This window comes from Pieris rapae, chromosome 7 (genome assembly GCF_905147795.1).
Source record: "Pieris rapae chromosome 7, ilPieRapa1.1, whole genome shotgun sequence".
Classification (NCBI taxonomy): Eukaryota; Metazoa; Arthropoda; class Insecta; order Lepidoptera; family Pieridae; genus Pieris; species Pieris rapae.
In genome coordinates this window covers 6,718,790-6,740,847 of record NC_059515.1, presented here as the reverse complement: position 1 = coordinate 6,740,847, position 22,058 = coordinate 6,718,790, and the positions used below count along the sequence as shown (strand labels likewise).

Sequence of the window (22,058 nt, the reverse complement as noted above, 5' to 3'; positions counted from 1 at the left end):
AATGCAATCCCTCGCGGCTCAAGATTTCCTACAAAAATCGATAATACTGCGTTATCGATAGAATCGTACTTATACGATTGTAAAGGGTTTACGTATTTAAATATACATGATATGTAATAATCAAAATTATTTAATTTAATCAAATGTAGCCAATGTAGCCCATTTAATGAGCAACTATTATATAGGCTTAAAAAACTAGGGTCTTAGGCAATAGAAAAAATAAAAGATCCTGAGTTATGGAAATCCTAAATAGTACTATTAATTTCTCCTTTTAAGTTTACATGTTAATACAATACGTATCATATATTATCATCACGTCCAATGATCATTGGCTAATTAAATAGCAAAATTTATTCGTCAAAAATGTATATTTGCATTTTGCACGGCAATTTGTGTGATTCTGTTTAATATAACTAATACACGAATTTACTCTAAAACAACTAAAAATTTCAACCCTGAACAAAAATTTCAATACATTTTTGGTTTGCCGATTTCCTCAAGATGTTCTCTCTTACCGTACAAGCAAGAACACAAACAAATTGCACACTGAAAAAAAATCTATCCGTTATTCCATCGGTCGACCTCAGGATTGAACTTTAAGCTGTTTAATTAAACTTTTAATTCCAAACAGTAGAATTACATATGTAATGATACGCTTCGTATCTATTAACCCCACATCTTTCCATTGTGTGTAAAAGTCAATAATGTCCCATTCTTTGGACCGTTAAAGTTCAATTAACTGCTTATATGGCGCGTGAAATGAAGTATAAAACACCATCGGCGGTGGCCGTAAAATTCACAATAAGTATTTTATGGTATTATATCCATTAGTGATTGAAACTAATATGTTGCAGTGGATTCATTGTCATTAATAACCTATACGATTTTTTTACAACACCAGCTTGCAGCAACATATATGGATCACAAAATATGTAGCTGGTGTTGTAAAAAAATCAAACATTTATACCTAGAACTCTAAGTAGACTTCGAAAAATTGATAAAGCTAAAAACCTGTTTCATAAATAATATAATAATGCGAAATAAAGTTCGCGGGGGCGAGTAACATTATGTATATGAGTGCACATCAAATGATGAATAAACTTTAATGTTAGAAGGAATTTATTATGCGAACAAACAAAAGTACCTACTTATTAGGCTCCTATAAAAATAACAACCGCAAACTTCAGCTAACATAAAACCATTTTATTTTTACTTGCTATTGAAAATAATACATGAAGAAATATATTTTTATGGAAAAAATAATATTCTTTAGTCATTTATTTAAAAATTTTATACATATTCTACATTTTATAAAATGTCTTGTCATGTTGAGTAATATCTTAAGTTAAACTAAAACATAATATATTTAATTTTAGATATAAATAGGCACAGCAAAATAATAATGAATTGTTACACTTGATGAAAAGAGGTAAGAATGTAACACGTAGGACGCATCTCATCCGATTGTGATTGGTCAATTGAACGGTCTACTCTGCGCCTTTCACCTTCCGTGTGAGATGCTGCGTCGAGAGCATCACGGCGGGCGTCCCGCAGGGCTTCGGCCAATGTATGCTGCCACCAACCCTACGCTTCATGGACCACCGGCGTGGTACTCCTACACAAAGACGTGCAATCGCCAGAGATTGCGCGCCGTATAAAACACCGACTTGCCGCAATGTAGAATGTCCCCCGTAGAGGAGGAACGCCACCATAGTGCGAGACATGCGGATGGAGTCCATAGACGAGTTCGTCGCACGGCTCGCAAAGGTAGTGTTTGATCGAGCTGATATCTCAACATCCCCATCTTCAAAAAATCACATCACGCCACCAGATTGCGTCAGGTACCCGCGTGAGCTGTTCTGTTTTACTCGTGAGCGCGTGCCAACAACACCGGACATGACACCAGGGCAGCAACAGCGGCAGACAACAGGGCCACCGGGGGTCACATCCGCCCGAGCTTGACCGCGAGCCGCTAAGCTGCCCGATACAACCGACCACGACACCGGGGCCAAGTTGAGAATACTCCTTGGCCCCTAACCACAGGACATGACCCCACAAAACATCGGCTGCGTGCAGCGGGTAGAGACTGTTGTCTTATGATGAGAATAGTCGGGCGCGCTGCAACCCCCATGGCCCGTACCCGTATTAGCAGGGTGCGAACTCTTCTAGAACTACTCTACTTCTTGCTGATTTTTGATAATGGACTCATTATCCAATACCTAATAATTGTTAAAATCTGAACCTAATTTAAAATTGAATGTAATGACGTAGATTTTGCATTTAATATTGAAAAAGTGCTTACGTAAGCGACGCGGCGACGCTAATGCCTAATAGAACCATTTCTATGAAGCTAAAAATATTGCTCATTCAACATTATACGTAATCCGATAAGCCAAGGAACGTGATTATGTTCCCGAACTGAAGCCTAATTCTCATAATATTCGATACATTGTTTAACATATTTCAGGGATTAGTGTAATAAAGGATTACAAAGTACTTTAACAATATGGTGTACTAAGTAGTTGTCTCTTATACGATTTCTGCTTATTTTGAATATTTATATATTATACATCACAGGCAAACAATTCGGCAGTGCTCCAGTGACTGTTGCAGGGTGCCTGATGGCTTCGATCGCCGTTTCTATTTGTATTCTCAGAGCAATATACCTCGCGAAATAGTACACATGACACAATGTTTGGAAATAATTAATGAACCGCATAGATTAACATATTTTTTAAATTGTCCGCTTCATGTCAGTTCCTATATAAAAAGAAATGGTGAGTCTTTTTGTAAATATTTCAATCTATTGTTATTGTTTTTGTATTTAATGAATTGTTTCATATGTGATATAAATGTAAATAGTTGCATCTGTAGAATTATTTTGGTAAAAATAAAAAAATAAAATTAATACGCATTACGATTTTGTATTGGTATACACAATGCTCGTATTGATAAGTGTGTTTCAAGGAGGGAGAGGCTGAAAGCCCATTCAAAAGGACCACATCACCGCAAGACTTTATATTTCTTTGTAGGATAGTAGGTGATCAGTCTTTCAACTGATACGCATCAACGATTTACCGAGGATTAAGTGGAAGATTTACTCAGTCGTGATATAGTAAGTATTAATTGCGCATAGGTATATAAAACTAACAGCGAACCGGGATTCGAAAACACGACTTCAATGTCAAAAATCGCAGATAGCCATTTTTAACAATTAAAAATATAGGAAATATAAACTTAAACAATTTTTACGTTTGCGTTAGCAAAATACAACAGATTTTATTAAAATGTACAACATTTTGCCTTGAAAACGAATTGCATTTTCTTCAAAGTAGGCGCTATATAATCATAAAGATGGAGTCGCCTTACACAGCATAATAAACTCGGTTATGAAGATTCTATCCACAAAGGTTTACTTAATTTTAAACATCTTCTAAAAGATTTACGACACAGGCAGTTAAATGAAAAATTTCTTATTTTTATGACATTTTCAGACGCAACCTTTAAGATAACGTCAGTGGAGTAATCGTAAAAGGTAAAGAATATATCCGATTTCCATCAAAGGGATTTTAAAGAGACTTACGCTTTTGTACGTACTTTATGTTCTGTCAACAGTAAAATAAAATATTCATAATCTTTCAGGTTTTCTTCACGATAGCTACGAAGGAAGGATGATCTTACTGGGTTTTTTGATGTCTTGTAGCAAAGACTATTACAATGAGGCAAAAGGTTATACATAATTTTAAACAGTATAGGTATATGTATCTCCACGATAATAATTGTATTTAAACAATTGATTAGATAAAGATCTCAGGATTTTTATGCATCGATTTGATGTCAGCGTTTGACAGAACGAACTAAGATTTTCCCAACATTCGGTCAAAGTTTTTGACAATTCAAACATAGTATGATTTCGCTTACTAGATTAAAAAAATTAAGCCATACATGGACAAGGCCAAGTAGCACTGCATGGCCTAAATCGTAAATTGTCACTTCATAAAAAATGTATGTCACGCCACCTTGTAAAACAAAATTTGTCAGAAAAATGTAGTGTAAATAATAATGTATTTACTTCGAACTTCAGACTTAAATGTTGACTTTGAGGAAACATTACTTTTTAAAAGTCTTGTGCCGGAAGTATGCGCAAAAAAATTTTTTTCACCTTCACTTTGTGACTTTTTGTTACAGTAAATAATTTATTTATGCTTTATTCTAAATAACTGGGAGTCACGAAATTGAGAGTATTTATTATAATGCCACCAGTTGACCGATTCACCTAATCAAAATATAACATATTCTACGTAAATGTAAACATACTTACTGACAAGTTACTTACTTACTACTGGTACTAGTTGACTTTGTTACCCCTTATAAAAATAACCCATAAATTTATAGATATTAATATTAAACAGTATTATACATAAGAAAGATCTATAAGAAGAAATTATTTTCCAATTTACTTACAACTTTATTTAATTATCCTCTTAATCTTAATTTCTGAATAGAAACAGAAATAAGTCTGAGAAGATAAGAGAAGAAGTGAGTTGAGAGAGTGAAGAGAGATACCGTTCTAATAAGAAAATATAAAATTACTCAGCAGACAAAATACTTATAATTAATCACAGAAAGGTTCCAACCTTAAAAATATGTTATTAAACATGCATTTAGATAAATGAATAAAAAATACTTAATCAATTATGGAAACTACGCTTCAAATTATAGTATTAGCCACATTAAAAATGTATTAAAACTTTATAATGACGGTGACATTCCACCAAAATGAAATTACGAGTCGCATGCGCAGTCAGTCACGGCCAACGCAGTAGACGTGACGGCCATTATGCGATAAATGATTCAATTTTAATTGTATTTGTGTTAAACGACATAGATTGGTAAGTAACACAACTTTTTGTGTTTTTGGAACAACAGTTTTGTGTTAATCGATTTAATTTTAAATGTAATACACATGATAGGTTAGGTATAAATCTATTTTTTTTGTTTTTTATCAGTTTATAGCTATCTGGAACAAGTAATAAGACGCATTTATGTAATGTTATTGAACCTTAATTATGCTGTTTATCAGATATTTAAAAATAATTTATATCACGTAGCTATAACTGATTGAGCATACACGCACCTCAGAAATACCCGCCATAACATCGTTCTTTTTTAAATATATAAAAGTAACAACTTAAATATTGAGCATAAAATTGGAAGTAGTGGGTTTTTTTTTAATACATAATTCACGAGACTACGATTATCATTATATATAAGGACTTGAAAAGTAAAGTATAATTTCAAGCATTGAATTATTAAATACTGCGAATAATCTAGAGAAAGAGAGAAGTTTTAGAAAAAAAAATATCTGTTTTAGGTTATTTCTGAAAGATTTGGAAATTGTTAATAAGTACATTGATAGCTAATATATTCTACGTTTTTACAATTTGTATTAAATAATCAACTTTGCATTTAATTCAATTTGAATATGTACATACTTCTTACTTGTAAATTTGAATAAATAGCAAGACAACTGTTGATCATTAGATAACTAAAATACGATTCGATAGTTATCATATAGACAGCAGATAGAATAGACATTTAATAATTTATAATTTGGGCAAAGACCTAATCGCATCATAAGTACGAAAATACTAAATACCCTATGTAACATCAAACAGAGTTACAACTGGAATGTTTATATGGAAAAGTTATGTGTTTGTAATTTTCCTATAATCATTTATAATTGTATTATAATTTGTTTACATTAAACTTAAATAAGTATTGTAACGCATACAAACCTCGCGTTTGAAACCTGGGTTTTACATGTGTTAATTAACTCTAGCTCCTGCAGAAAATCTTAAGAAGATATAGAGAAATTATTTTAAAAAAAAATGTTAATAAATAATAATCGAGGCGCCTCAATCCTTTATAGTCTGTGCATTATTTTTACTTATTTATAGATATGGTGATGATTTGCTTTCTTCTTCTTTCTGGGTTTAATTCATACTGATTTTAACCCTACTATCATAACACTGCTCAAGCTGTTCGGAATATAACTATTATTGTACATTACCATTACATTGTATTATAACATACAATTTATTTACTACTACTGCTACTCGATCGATTTAACAAATACTTTCACCATTAGAATGCTCCCTTATTTCTGTGTTATTTTTCTTCGATAAAATTCACAGAAGAAAATATATACTAAGATGTATAAAGTGGTCGTCATACTTAATACTATACTGCTAGGTTGTTTTGATGTTGAATTATATTAATTTATAATATAAATGTATTTAATTATAAAAGTAGAATATAATACGTCTTCTTCCACTTCATAATGTCTGGTATAATATTTGTGGGGTTGGGTTAAATTTCCGGCGAAATTATTTCATGCCACCCCGCCAGTTCCCCATGGTTTGTTGACGTGATTCAAACTCTTCAAATTAAGAACATAGGAATCACACAATCAACGCGCGGCCTTCCATACAACCTTCAGTTTTATAAAACGTAGCATTTAAATACAATTACTAAAATAGGTGCTATTTTTTACCAAAATATGCTAATCACAGCATTGTAAAAACTTGCCTTGCCTCATTAAGATAATTCAAAAATATAAATACAATAATTTAATAATTTAATTATTTTTTATTGTCAAAATTATTATTTTTTTAAAAACATTAGGTGAGCTCCTGCTCGTTTGCCTCCTGTTCTATATAAAGAAACTTCTAATAATATAGTAGTCTTCTTCGTTGTCTTCTTTATTCCTGAGTTTCATGTAACTCTAAGGTTACCGCTACCCTCTCATGATCTCTCTCTCAAAAAAATTTCTATATTCTTTTAAAATTGAGACACAAACATATTTTTCTTTTACAACACTATATTAGAAATAAGAATGCATAATGTACAGAAATTCTGCGTTATGTGGCCGATACAAAATGTCTAGTTCTTGTCTAAGATGCTCATTTTAGAACAAACACTGATAGCAGGAAGTTTTAAGGCCACATAAATAGGTCAAATATCAAACTATATGCGTTACCTTCTAAATATCTGAGCTTCCTCAATAAAAAAAGCAAAATTAAAACATAATTCTGTGTAATTATTCATATAACACAAAACAAGGACTTAATATAATGTATTTTACTATAATAACTGAGGTACTGTCGGGCAATAAAAAACGTCAATAAAATGAATATGATTGAAAAATAAATATACCAAGGGTTGATAACTCATTTGTTGCTAACCGAATAAGGACTCTTACGTGATCTTCCAAATTAGATTTGTTTTATTAAATCCTACGCGTTTTGAAAAAAATGTGTCGCTATTACATGCCTTACGCGCCTGTAAAATAAAATAAATACTTAACATGTTAACCAAATAACGAATATAATATTCTACCTTTGTAAAATCAGGACCCAAAGTACTCACGATTTGCATTAGAACATGCTGACCACTTCTAATAAGACAAAAAATACGTAATTAAACATATAATAAATATATTTTACACTAACAAAGAAACAACCCTGTGCTTGGCCTTAACAAGGCGTATGAACTATGAACGGGGCATAAGATCAACAGTAATTATTTTCATGTATAAATTGTGAATAATGTGATACTCTATTGAAGTATATATCATACTTAAATCACATACATCACACATCGAAATAAGGACATGTAATAACACAGTCAAATTAAAAATACATTGTTTATATGTTATTGTATTTATATGTTATATTGATTTAAGTGAGACAGTATTTCTGTGTCTGCTGTGAGGGTATTGACCTAACCCACACGTTTACAGGTTATGGCACCGAACACTCAACATCAAGTCAGTTTCCCCAACCTTCCCTACCCTCATCTTCGAGATATACCCCCGAAGACGGGCCGACAATGGTTGGATGGCAAAAGAAAGCAGGATGGAGCTGAAAATCTTTGGAGGATTCACGACAACCTGTATGATTTGACTGAGTTTATCTCTTCACATCCTGGAGGTACCCAGTGGCTGGAATATACTAAAGTAATCTACAAAAATATTCCGTAAATAAAAATAATACAGACTAATGATAAAGATAATTATAATAAAAATGATCGTGTTATTTCAATGATAACAAAGTAGATAAACTAATCGTATTTTAATTTTTATAGCACTTATATACTACCTAATTGATATATTTTATTAATATGCTGACATTCTAATAACTAATATTCTGATCTCCTCTTAATCCTGAATTTTCAGAGTAATCAGTGTTAACATCATTTCATCTTGGAACCGCTACTCTTACATTAATTACACATTAAAATATACTAAGCAAACTTCAGAAATGTTTTATTCGCTTGATACATTTGTCAGTTTAATAAATTCTTTACAGGGCACAGATATAACAGAGCAATTTGTTACACATCACTTAGGTGGTGTCGCCGAATCAATCATCCCGAAATATTTCGTTCGAAAGGCGAATTCGCAACGGAATTCACCCTTCACATTCGCTGAAGACGGCTTTTATGTATCTCTAAAAACAAAAATCGTTGACAAGATAAAAGATATACCGAAGGACGCGAGGAAAAAGAGCGATAATGTAACTGATGCGTTACTGATTCTTTTTATAATTGGTGGTCCTTTATGCTGTTGGATTTGGACACAGAATGCGCTGGTCGGTCTTTTGTCAACAGTCGTACTTGGCTACGCACTTAGCGCGCTAACAGTTTGCGCCCACAATTATTTTCATAGATCTGACTCCTGGAGAATGTATTTGTTTAACTTCAGTGGATTTTCTTATGCGTAAGTTATTGTGATATTATTGTGATTGACCCACTTGTATAAGCTTTGGTATATTTTTAAGTAATATTACGTGTCTAAGCAGTGTTTGCCTAGTGGCTTCAGCGTAGGACTCTCATCCCTGAGGTCGTAGGTTCTAACCCCGGCTGTGCACCAATGGACTTTCTTTCTATTTGCGCATTTAACATTTGCTCGAACGGTGAAGAAAAACATCGTGAGGAAACCGGCATGTCTTAGACCCAAAAAGTCGACGACGTGTGTCAGGCACTGGAGGCTGATTACCTACTTGCCTATTATATTTAAAAAAAAAATGATCACAAAACAGATTCAGAAATCTGAGGCCAAGACCTAAAAAGGTTGTAGCGCCACTGATTTATGTTATTTTTATTACGTGTCTAATCTTAATTATTGGAGTATATTCAAGATTGTGAATCTACTTATCATACACACGTATGGCGTCGAGCAAAGTAGTATTTAGCATAATAGTTCATTTTTATGGTTCGTATAATTTTATAATTAGACACAATGATAATGATTTTATAATGACATTGTGAGTATGGCAGTCATATTAATTACATAGAATTATTACAATGTGACTCTTCAGTGTTTATATGTGTACCTTATTTGACCTCTTAGGTACATTCTTACAACTCGTAATTGAATTCTTCGATCTCTGTTACGTGTTTCGCTTTTATTGTGACTGGTTTTTATCGATGAAATATTATTATTTAAATATATTATATGTTCCTCGCGAGCCCTCTGGCATTAAGAGTGTCCATGGGCGGAGGTATCACTTAACATCAGGTGAGCCTCCTGTTCGGTTGCCCCCTGTTCTATATAAAAAAAATCCACCAAATTTATATATATTGGATTGGAAACCCAAAATATGTCTTTCATAGTTATTATCATCATGTTCAGAATTAATAAATGCGAGACTTCTTTTTAAGAGTAAAATTCTAAGATGTGTATCTGCTTCACATGCAATGTATTTCCTAAAAAAAATCAATGGCGCTACAACCTATTTAGGTCTTGGCCTCAGATATAAATCTAATAGGCAAGTAGGTGATCAGCCTAGAGTGCCTGACACACGTCGTCGACTTTTTGGGTCTAAGACATGTCGGTTTCCTCACGATGTTTTCCTTCGCCGTTCGAGAAAATGTTAAATGCGCACATAGGAAGAAAGTCCATTGGTGCACAGCCGGGGATCGAATCTACGACCTCAGGTATCAAAGTCGCCCGCTGAAGCCACTAGGCTCTATCTTTATCTTGTATTTCCTAATGTGTGCGTATATATTAAATAATCTTAAGAACTTCAATTCACACTAAAATACCCTCATTTTATATTTTTCATTTAGCGACCTGATTATGTATTGTTTGTATTGTTTTAGAGACTGGCGGATAACTCACGCAATGTCACATCATCTGCATACAAATACGGCCCAAGATATAGAGATAGGGCTGTTAGAACCCTTCCTTCAGTTCATGCCAAATCCGGATAAACCAATTTGGGCCCAAATGGCAGCTTTTTATTATCCCATCGTATTTGCTTTCGTTTCTCTTGGATGCCTTTTAAAAGAGTACGTATCAATACATTAACATTTCTCCCACATTTCTTTCGAGTTGTTCAAGAATTAAGATAAACCGTTCAGTAAAGCTAAACTAAGTTCTTAAATGGTCTGTAATCATAGTCTCATAAAAAATAATCAAGATATAGTTTAATAGTCGGCTCTAGGTCAAATGTTTTATCATAAGAGTCAAGTTCTTTTTTTTATTTAGAACAGGTGGAAAATGGACAGGAGGCTCACCTGATGTTATATGATACCCATGGACACTCAATGCCAGAAGGCTCGCGAGTGCGTTGCCGGTCTATTAAAAATGAAATTGTTTATGTGTGCTACGACCTGTGCACTGTATTGAGAATATTGCTTTAATACTTATAATTACTAATTTCAGGTTTGTTGTTGGAATCGTTGGATACCGTGGCGCTTCAGTGACCTGGGCTCATACCCTACCATACACAGTACCAGTATGGATGTGGCTAGCTAGCGGGCTATACCTTCCTTGGACGATCGCTATCTGGTTACTATCACTAATGATTGCAAGTGAATTCTTCATGGTGTACGGCCTTACGGCAGGCCACCATGCCCATACCAATTTCTTTGAAGGAGATGTGCCTAGGTAATGTTTTGTTTGGTTCACTAAGTATTTTTAAGTATATATAAACTTTTAACGTTACTAATAGGCGTAATTATATCCACAAATATAAAGCTACCAGATATGAAAATCGTGTATACGTAATGCATGTATATATGTAGTGTATGGTAGATTAGTACACAAGCGTTTTATTATGTTATATATCGTTGCTCTTTGTAAATGCGTCGTAAGTTTTTCGACCTCTTGTTGGAGTAACTGGTGTCTCCATGTAGTGCAATATATTATAAAAAAATCAGTGGCAATACAACTTTTTAGTACTGGGCCTTAGCTTTACTGTCCGCTACTGTATGGTGCCAGGTTTGCTTGGAACTTACAGTAGCGGACGAGGCAAACAGAGCTGATAAGACTTGGAGCGAGGTGAAATACGAGGCCCAAGATCGAACGCGATGGAGACTCGCTGTGGACGCCCTCTGCCCCACCTAGGGGTTATAGACATTAACTAACTTAGCTTTATACGGTATCAGTATCCCGGTATTCCGGTTTACTCACGATGTTTTGCTTCATCGTAAGAGCGAGTCTTAAACGTAATATATAACGATATAAAAACACTCAGAAAGTGTATCTAACAGGTTTAGTGGTTATAGCTTGAAGGCCAAACAGCAACACTTCCTTATTATATGTATAAATAAATAACTTAAACATACATTTCATTAGTCATAAATAAAATATAAATTTCCTAAAAAATAATAGATTTCAAAATTCAAAAAAGCTTTATTTAATTCAAAAATATACCTATATCCAGCCATATTTTCTGTTACAAATGAAAATGCTTTTTACTAATGATGTAATGTAACATTACTAAAATTGATCTCAGGAAAAAATATTATAGTCGAAATGGCCACCTTTGTCCTTTATACAGGCCTTCAATCTGGTTGGACACGAATCTATGTTCTACGCACTATTTCCAAGGTCACCACTGCTTGATCGAAAGATTTATAAAGTTACTGAAAGTCGCCGTGTCTTTTAGAGAAGGCCAAGTCCACTAAAACCGACCATTATTGGAAGCCTAAAGGGTTGATGTCTTTATTGTAAGGATTGATTTAGGCATTTCCTGTATGTCGACGATAAGCACCGAGTTTCAGGTCTTGTTTTCTAATACGCAACAGAGTCCTAGCGAAAATCTTCATTTCTTGCGATAAGATTAGTTGCTTTCTCTTAGTTTTAACAGCACGCAGCTAGCCCGATTTTTCTGTTCTTCGACAGACGAAGTGTTGTTGTATCTAGTCTTCTGAAGTGTCTGGCTTCATACTCACATTGTGTATGCAGTTACACATTGTGTATTAGTGTCACTATTTACTTTAACACATGTGGGTGTCCATATTGAAATCTGCGAATTAACACGAATATGTGAAATGGCGCAAAATCAAAACAAGTTTTGAAAATAATTTACGTATTCCAGATTAAAAAGTCATTAAAAAGTTTCCATTTGTAATAGAACGTATGACAAGTTAGACTGCATCACGTACCAAATGAAAATATTATATTTTTTAGATGCCGTCTGAATAATAATACGTAGATGCGCAACTTTAAACAGTTAAAACTACAAAGCGGGTCACAGAGTTTTAATATCGCGTGTTCCTATTCAGTTTGGCATCAATGGATTCCGATTGTGACATGTCTGTTTAATCACTTGTCTTTGTCGCTCCAGATCTGTTCCATTGTATGGCTGAATGCCTCACAATATCGTATGGAAAGCTTTTCTAAACAGAATGAAATATTCCTCAACCAAGTGAACTCGAATACCCATAGAAGCCTCTTATTCACATAAAAGGGTTGATTTATAGACATGCTAATACAAAATACGCACCTGCACTGTGTAGGCAAATTCAAAATCGCATTCATAAAAACTTTTGATATCATTAATTACAATTTCGTTCACTAAATCGTTCTGGATTTAAATTTATAAATAGATTATAATCATTTCTTGGTCCGACATATATCACCATGCCACGTCAAATCCAGGCAAGGCAATATTTTCTTTTTCTTGCTATTGTCATTATCGATGTTTTGAATCACATCTTAAATACTAGGTTAATACAGGTAAAAATACCGTTTGTGAATATTTAATATCTTAATGGAAATCTTTATAGCCCCGAGCTAACATTATAGAATGCCGCGTTGAAAAATAATCATGAAACAGATTCCAAAATATATGGACCAATCCTAAAAGAGGTTGTAGTGCCACTGATTTATTTTTTATTTCAGTTTATATAAACTAAATTTATCACACCATTCAGATCAGAGCAGCTCGACTGGGGTATTCATCAACTGGATACAGTTATAGAAAGGGAGGAGTATGCTGGAAACCACTTCAAATCGATCACGAGGTTTGGAGATCACGCCCTACACCATCTCTTCCCAACGCTGGATCATGCTGAGCTGAAATACCTTTACCCAATACTCTTAGAACATTGTGAGAAGTTCGAAATGCAACTTCGGACCACTGATTTCTATGGAGCTCTATTGAGCCAAAGCAAACAGCTGATAAGAAAACGGCCAAATAATTTCAGAGAAATAAAAATTAAATAGACTGACATCGTTCTTGCACCGTTCTAAAAGCATATCTTTCCATCAACGCAGAAATTGAAATAGGTGGAAAGAGACAAATACTTTAATTGAAATAATGTAAATTAAAAAGGGGGGTTAGGGTAAGGGTAGACTAGTCGCAAATAACTCCCGTATGTCAGAACTCAATACATTTGCAACTTAAATAAGAATAGATTCTAGTACTGTGTTTTAATATAATACTTAATATACATAGTCTGTGATATTGAAGTAAGGACAAAATTAGTTATTAAGAATTAAGATACCTCATGAATTATTTTTTGTTCTTCTCACGTCATTATGTTAAAGGCTAATGGAAACAAAAAAATTCCAAGCCAACTACAAAAACTTGTTTTGCAACTAATGTTTAAAACATCTTAATACTTAACAACGATGATTTTATTTAATTTATAATATTAATTTGATTGACATACTACTAATTGGACCTAATGTACTGAGCAATGCATAGATTTAGCAAACATAGTTCCGAATTAATCACCTTGTAGTAATTATGATATTGAGACTTTGACTAAACCGAATATAGATTAAGACTTGGTCGCTTAACTAATTTTGTAATTTAGAAATGTTAAATGAATTAAAAGTATGTTTAATATATGCTTTGTTATTATCAAGCCCTTAACTTTCAAACAAACAAACAAAATATCGTTATTCATCTAGGTAAACAAGTACATTTATGAACGTCAAAAAAATTAAATTAATTCTAAATTTACGTTTACTACCAGTTCGCAAGTCAAGGGCGCATAGCGCGCATGAAGAACTGGCAAGATACTTTCCGGCACTCTTTTCAATCGCCAAGTTTTTAATACAAATTATTTGAACTGGAGCAAATCAATCCCAAGGATTAGGATCATTTAAGTATTCGTCACATTTATACAAAGCTTTATTTATTAATTTACTTTTAACGAGGGCTTTGAATTTACTTAGTTTCAATTACAATAAGGATAAAAATGTTATCATACAAAGCGAGATGTTTTCCTTCACCGTTTGAACAAGTGTTAAATGCGCACATAAAAAGAAAGTCCATTGGTGCACAGCCGAATGTGCATCGATTGAAGTGAAATTGGGATCGAATCTACGACCTCAGGTATGAGAGTCGTGCGCTGTAGACACTAGGCCAACACTGGAATTTAAGTATCTTTAGATAAAGCTTACGGCAATGTCTTGATGAAGAGCGTATGGTACGCTCTTCATCAAGACATCTTAAAAGACCGGCTTCGCACTAGCATGTTTTCTGGCCCTGCGAGTGTATGTAGTCAAACACTGATAGATAACCAAACAATACCTCGCTTAACATCAATTGGGTTCCCTAATCCCTACCAAATTTAAACCCCTTCTCCCCACCATTGCCAACACAATATTATTTCAAAAACCTGGAATTTCATTAATCTTATTAGTGCGAAAATCTCTGTTGTTATTTTGATTACACATACACTTTCTAAGTTCACCCGCACCTTCTCATACATTACATTTTCAAAGTCCTAAAAGTTTTAATGTCTTTGTATTACTCTGAATTAACTCGAGAGGGTGAGAAACTCCGTACTAATTTTCAGTTCTAAAGAAAATATATGGCCTACAACACTTTCCTCTTAGCAATATCACACGAGCGCGAATTAACAGTTAGAATTCACAGGAGTAAAAAAGCGTTAATGGAATGAACGTTCCTCAAGCTTTTGTTAAGTAACTTCTGCAATTTAAGTTTAAAATCGTGATCAACTGGGTTTTTAGAACACTGTAAAATATATGGAACTTTCGTAAACAATGCATGAATGTATTTTTACTATTAGCTGTCTATCCTCATCATTGTACATTTTATCTTGTTCTATATTTAAATATCAACATATATATATATATCTGTAATATATAACATATATCTGTAAACATTTATTTCGTGAAATCACTATGGCAAAAAAAACCTCAAACATGAAGTCATTTGTTTGGACCACGAATGTGCTATGTGCACCAATAACTACTTCTACATTTACTCATATGTCAATACACCAAGCCGAGGTTCAAGTCACACAAGAGACGCCCTTGCGCGAGTCGCGGGAACTGAGCTAAGCTCGCCAAACAGCCCGTGCTGAGCTGTAAAGGCCCTTAAGGCCAACAGCGAGATTCCATTAAAAAAAAATATGTCAATTGTCATTTGGCACATCTGACGGATAACACACGTAGTAATCTGAGTATTCATGTATCTATTCATCTTATTTCACCTCTCTTTTTACAACTGAAAAAATTAAAACATTTTATATATTAACTAATATATAAAATGTTTTAATTTTTTCAGTATTAGGTTAAAAATACAAAGTATACTTCGAAGTGTATTTTAGTTAAAGTTTAATAAAACTGAGCTCTAATAGACTTATCGAGGCGTTGCAGACTCCAAATTTTATGACGTCATAAACCAGACCCGTTATCCGGGCTTGATTTGATAAATACCCTTGTTTGTCATATAAATAAAGGGTATTTTATATGTTTAGAATTAATTTGTTACTCTAAATTGATAATTACGTTTTAGGGTCGAATATTTATGTTCCTTATCCATGGCATAAATAACACAATATACATATTTTTGTGTTATTTATGCCGTTACTAAAACGAAGCGTTCTTTGTAAATTGTGCCAATCTTTCAACTTACTGAAAAAATTGATGTTACAAATAAACGATACGTCAAATGTTGTTTATATACTGGTTTTGCTGTTACATATTTACGACTACTGAAAGAATAAGGCCATTATAATTTGAATAATAAAATAAATAAATAAATTAATTAATTAATTGATCTCGTATTTTAGTTAAAGTGATTAAAATGTAATAATAAAGTATCATTATCATTTAAAGTATCATAGACCCATGTCTATAAACATCTATATATAAAAAGATCGATCTTGTGACAGTTTGGTGTGTCACTAGTCTAATAATTGTAACAGTAAAATAATTTGAAAACTGATTTCTCTGTTCTCCATATTAGTATTCTCCGAATAAACACTGTCTGCCATTCAAATTTAGAATGGCGTGATAATGTCTTTTTTTAATAGAACAGGGGGCAAACGGGCAGGAGGCTCACCTGATGTTAAGTGATACCGCCGCCCATGGACACTCTCAAGTGCGTTGCCGGCCTTTTAAAAATTGGTACGCTCTTACGGGTAGACAGTATGTTTAAAGTAATATAAATGTCAAAAAGACTTATCACCCGAACTTCTTTATACAGGTGCCCAAAATAAAATGGTTTAAGTTTTTAACGTCACCCAAAGTAATTTGTTTGAACAAACCATAATTAAGAGGCTGTAATGACTGCAAATTGCGCCGTTAAGCTTAGAAACACCCCTGTCACATAATTTGTACGCGCTAATACCTACAAAACCCAGACAAATTATAGAGTTAAGGTTTTTAGTGTACGGTACATAGAGATAAACACAGCCTTCATATGTGCATATTAATAATAGCTCTACAGCCCTACATGGTTCTTGGCCACAGAGTATAACCGTTTTTTTGTATGGTTTTTAATTCAAGATAGACGAGAATCACACACTATCAAAGTGAAGGTAAACTTTGTTAAACCACTAATTATCTATCCTCAATACGTTTTGAGTCGTCTATATACGTTATTGGGTAAGTCAGATGGCATATAAACTGCGATTTTACAATTATTCAAAAATAATTACAACTGTTCAAAAATTCTAAAATAGGAATAAATACTTATACGTAAAATTTTAATTTTGAATATAAAACGCACTATTCTAGTGCCATCTCCTTTCCAAGGTTGGTGATTATCATGGCTAATTTAATTTGGATGCTGCATTTCTGAACAACAACTCGGTGATTTGATCTTCATGGCTGACCCAGAACTCCTTCGTACCTCTGGAAAAAATCTACCGAGGGCTAAAGCCCATAGTTATATTTGTCTCAGCCATATGATATTCTGGGAAACAGTGAACAGGCTAAAATGAAAAATAATAGGACAAGTATTCACAATTATCCCTTTTCATACACGACACACCTTAACGAGGGACTCAAATATATTCCAGTCACTCATTATGAAATTCATGGCGTTGCCCGCATGGGAGTATCCTCGCGTAGTTCACGATAATTGTAATACTTGAAGCTTTAGTGGGTAGTATTTAAGTTTAAGGGCGGTAGTTAAATTTTTAATTTACAAATTTATATTTTATTAAATGGCATCGACATGTTTCTCAGTAATAATCACATATTCAATACAAACGAAATACATATCTTTCTTTATATTAGGAAAAGTGGTTTCAATTGATGAATACAGCTACACTACCAATTAATAGTGTACTATCTATATATATAATAGTGAATATAAGATGACACAAGTTACTCTTTACAGAGTATTGCATGCGGTATTGAACTACGGAAACTAAGTCCAAGGTATTGTGAACTTGCAAATTGAAACCGAATACGAGGTAAACCTTCAGTAATACGATATTCATTATATACAATTCGTAGATCTGTTAACTTGAAGACGTCACTCAGTGCGAACTATAACTCTCCTGATGGTTAGTCAGTCAAAGTATAGGAAATTTTAAGGATCAACGAAATGTGTTAGAGCAATATGTGGAGCTAACTGTCTTGCCGTAGTTTAAGAATATCTTCTTATCCAGATGTATATTCTAGAAAGGGAGAGAAGTTGAAAAGAGAGGGAGAAGTTTAGTTTTGCAACAAATTGTATTTTACATGAATTAGCATATTGGTGCTTCTGTTTATTTTAAGTACGCCAAAGGAACGCGGTAGAAGTTTTCCATTCAAATTACATTGTTCGAATTTGAATACGTTTTGGTCTTTTTTTAAAGTAAATAGAAGGCTAACCTGATGTTGAGAATGGACTCACAAAGCTAAAGAGCTGGCAAATGCGTTGCCGGCCTTTTAAAAATTTTTGGTTTGACAAAGTGGTGGTGTTCGTCCTACATATAAACCTGTACAGACCACAGATTCTTAAATTCACAAGTTTGTCTATATTTATGCACGTTCTAAATTCAAATATTTACCGGAATAGATTCAAACCGTTATAGACGTGGTCCGGTATCCATTAATGTTTGCCCCTAAACTTTTAATTAAGATCACGAAATGAGGGATTTTATGGTGATATAAAATCATGCTTGCATATTAATTAATTTCAAGATATAAAATTGTTACGAAACATTCTAGAAGAGGTTTTTGTATGCTAATAGTTAATAACTCATCTGATATTATGTTATAGTGCCGTCTTCATTGCCAGAAGAGGCTCTACGGCATGCTTAGTTGTGGAACGACGGATGTCGAGGTGATACGGGTGGTATTTCATATTCTAGTAAGATGAGAAATCCAAACAACCCATCTAAACTCTCTATGGTAAGTAGAAGATGCACAGACCCCACATCTATATGCAATGGAATCGGGACTGAATAACTTCGTTAAATACGGTCAAGTGGAAAGAGCTAAGGAGCTCCTCCAAGATGTAACAGTGCTCTTAATAGGGCCGAATTCGCATATTAAGGACTTGTCAAAGTCAAAAATCATTTATTCATATAGGTAACATAATGAACACTTATGAACGTCAAAAAAAAGAAATATGCATTAAATGAATCTAATTTTACATTTACTGCCAGTTCTCAAATGAAACAAGCGGTAGCTTGGAGTGATGTACCATCACAACTTCCTAAGCACACCAAGCTGAGAGGCAAATTTAGCCTTCCCTTCCAACTGACCAAGATACTGAACGCCATTCGATATGTCAATATTTGTCGGACATACAAAAAATAAATATACGAGGACTGTATGTGCAACAATCAAATTTGTTATGATTAAACACTTTTGAATGGACTTTAAAAAAAACTAGTAGAGTATGACGTACAAACCCGTATGTAATGCAAGATCTGGTCTGTAATTCGCGACTAATAAAGGACTGCCCGGTCAATTATTAAATAGTTTAAAGTTAACTAACATATAAAACAAGTTACTGATATATGTTTTTACATTATGACAAGGCTGTTTCTATATTAGTATAGTACTATAACCCACATTGAACACAAAATAAATATATAATATTATAACTAGCTGCACCAGCGAACTACGTTTCTCCTTTATGTGATTTTACTTAGCCTGCCTTTTTAGTACATACCAACATTTTGCTATGCTACCCCAGAGACTGTTCAAATTTCCGAAATGAAAACAAATAAAAAATAGGGATTATTGCAGAGGAGTGAAAATTGTTGTATGTATTATTGTATGCTGTATCATAAATAAATAAAAACAAAAAATAGTGAAAAAAATAAAATAGGCTAGGCTTAGTTAGGGTTTTAAAGTGGACCACCCGTATCACTCAAGGGTTTGAAGAAGAAATCTAATTCTAAGACTTACTGTGTAAAAAAATTCATAAGAATCGGTCGAGCTGTTTCAGTGGAGTATGGGAACGAACATTGTGACACGATTTTTATATATAAGAAACACAAAATAAAAGTGTTTATATTTTATTAAAATAATATCTTGAGAATCTTCACCACATATGAACTTAACATGTCCGAACAAAACTCAAGTGGAAACTCACCACTTGCATTATCAATATTATATAACATAATATAGTATGTATATATATAGAGACTAAAGTCCTATCGTCCAAACAAAACCATTAAGACTTACTCATGCAAAATTTAGTATATTTCTCGTTCGATGTTCACGTAGTTGCCATTAAGCTAGGCGTGACTTCAAATTAATATGAAATGAGTACAGTATAGTTTTTATGAGGACCTCTGGGTAAAAACTCCCTAATCTATTCACTCATTTTGTTCAAAAAACGTGTAATTAAGTCTCTCTCGGGACCTCTGCTATGAATGAACGAAAAAGGATCTTAAATACTGTGTCATTAGCACTGATAGCGGGAAAAAAGAAAATGTAATTTTTCATCTTGTCTTGAAAGTTGCTTTACTGTTAACGTAGGCTTTGTTCTAGAGAAAATAATTAACCTATTTTAAAGTTAATTACATAATATTTTTATATATGTATATCTTCTGTGCCTGTTTGAGAATGGGTAACATTTACATTTAAATTCTTCAGTTACTATTTAGTAAAGTTGTAAAAATACATGTTATGCAATAAACATTATAGAAAAGTTATATGTGCAATAGGGAAGCGAGTGGAAATTGTAAGAAATAATAATAGTGTAAAAAGTAAGGAACCTAAAGCCATTCAGTTAGTTCCCATGAAATTACCATTCAATTGTGATTTGTTTCGTAAAACTGTTAAGTTTATTCATTCGTGGACGTGTTTTGTCAATGAAGATGTTAGAAAGTGAATGATGAATGATTTAGATGAGAGCTTGTATAACATTCACAATGCAAATTTTATTAATATGTTTTAAACATAATTAATAGAAATAAAATATTCCTCGCTAAATGCGTCATGAACTAATCATATTATGTAACGTCTAATTAGATAAATATCGCCCATTATAAATTCGTCTTTAATGTCTAAAATTACTAATGATTTAATTAACAAAATGTTTTGAATTTGATTGATTCTACGTATAACTATAATCCAGGTGGGATTGCATCTATTCAAGATTACAGAACATCAAAAATCCATACAAAAAGTCGACCCAAAAAGTGTTTTGGCCTCCGAAACGAAAAACTTCAACGGCTCCCTGTAACAAGATTGCTGGCTTACCCAAACATTTAAACATTTTTAATAATTACAGTATACAAGTAGAAATATTAATAGCTATTTCATATGTTCCTACTTTTTTAAATATCCGAATCGCTAACTTTAATTCGAGATGTTAAATCTAGTTTTGCATATCCTTGGAAAACGAAACACATTTGATATTTCTTTCAAAATAGGAGAAAGTTTTGTTCGTAGTTTAGGTTCATACTCGTATGTATTCTCTTAGAAAATGCTTGGTCTGATTTGAAATATAATTTCCTAGATGTTCACATGATCGTTATGATTTCTTTATACTGCAGAAATTGAGGGTAGATGTATTTTATAGTAATCTCGTATTATATTACGCGATTGTCATTCATTTGTCTCAGTCAAAAGTATTGTATTTCATGTTAAATAAATTTACGTTCGTAAATTTTAGTACCTACTGTATTACATTTTGGACTTTTGTCTGAAACTTTGGCTGTATGATTTTTAGCAACCCTTTCAAAAGTAATCATTATAATAAGTTATATAAAATAAGCCTTTATTGCTGTAATTACTTTAAGGTTACTTTATACATTATTTACTATTCACTATTCAGCTTGTCTCTTGACGAAGTCTTCCTCAAAATCTTCAATGGTTCTTTCTAAACGATTCTATACAGGCTAACCTTATATCGTCTTCGCAACGCCTCGTTTTCCATTGCTTTTCTACTGTACCAATCTGTTACCTACTTTGCTCATTCCTTACTATGTGTACCAATGTATAATCAAACAACAATTATACACGTTAATCCTTTTCATATATCACACTATTTATTGAACCTATATAAAAGAGCTTTAAGTAATTTCTATTAAAATACGGT

General features: G+C 33.1%; 1 protein-coding gene across 1 annotated transcript; it reads left to right on the top strand.

Moving 5' to 3' along the window:
* Positions 1-4,781: 4,781 nt before the first annotated feature.
* LOC111000589 (cytochrome b5-related protein) lies at positions 4,782-14,150 on the top strand. The gene is made up of 6 exons (XM_022270093.2): positions 4,782-4,892; positions 7,805-8,020; positions 8,373-8,782; positions 10,168-10,356; positions 10,733-10,957; positions 13,231-14,150. The coding sequence occupies exons 2-6, from the start codon at positions 7,808-7,810 to the stop codon at positions 13,520-13,522; spliced, it is 1,329 nt and encodes a 442-aa protein (XP_022125785.2). The 5' UTR covers positions 4,782-4,892; positions 7,805-7,807; the 3' UTR covers positions 13,523-14,150.
* The last annotated feature ends 7,908 nt before the right edge of the window (positions 14,151-22,058 follow it).

What these genes read in the sequence shown, in the direction of transcription:
- LOC111000589 (XM_022270093.2), top strand. Translation starts at nt 7,808, where the DNA reads ATGGCACCGAACACTCAACATCAAGTCAGTTTCCCCAACCTTCCCTAC. An exon ending in AGTGGCTGGAATATACTAAA is followed by an intron (nt 8,021 to 8,372) that starts GTAATCTACAAA and finishes AATTCTTTACAG; the next exon opens with GGCACAGATATAACAGAGCA. An exon ending in CTTGGATGCCTTTTAAAAGA is followed by an intron (nt 10,357 to 10,732) that starts GTACGTATCAAT and finishes TACTAATTTCAG; the next exon opens with GTTTGTTGTTGGAATCGTTG.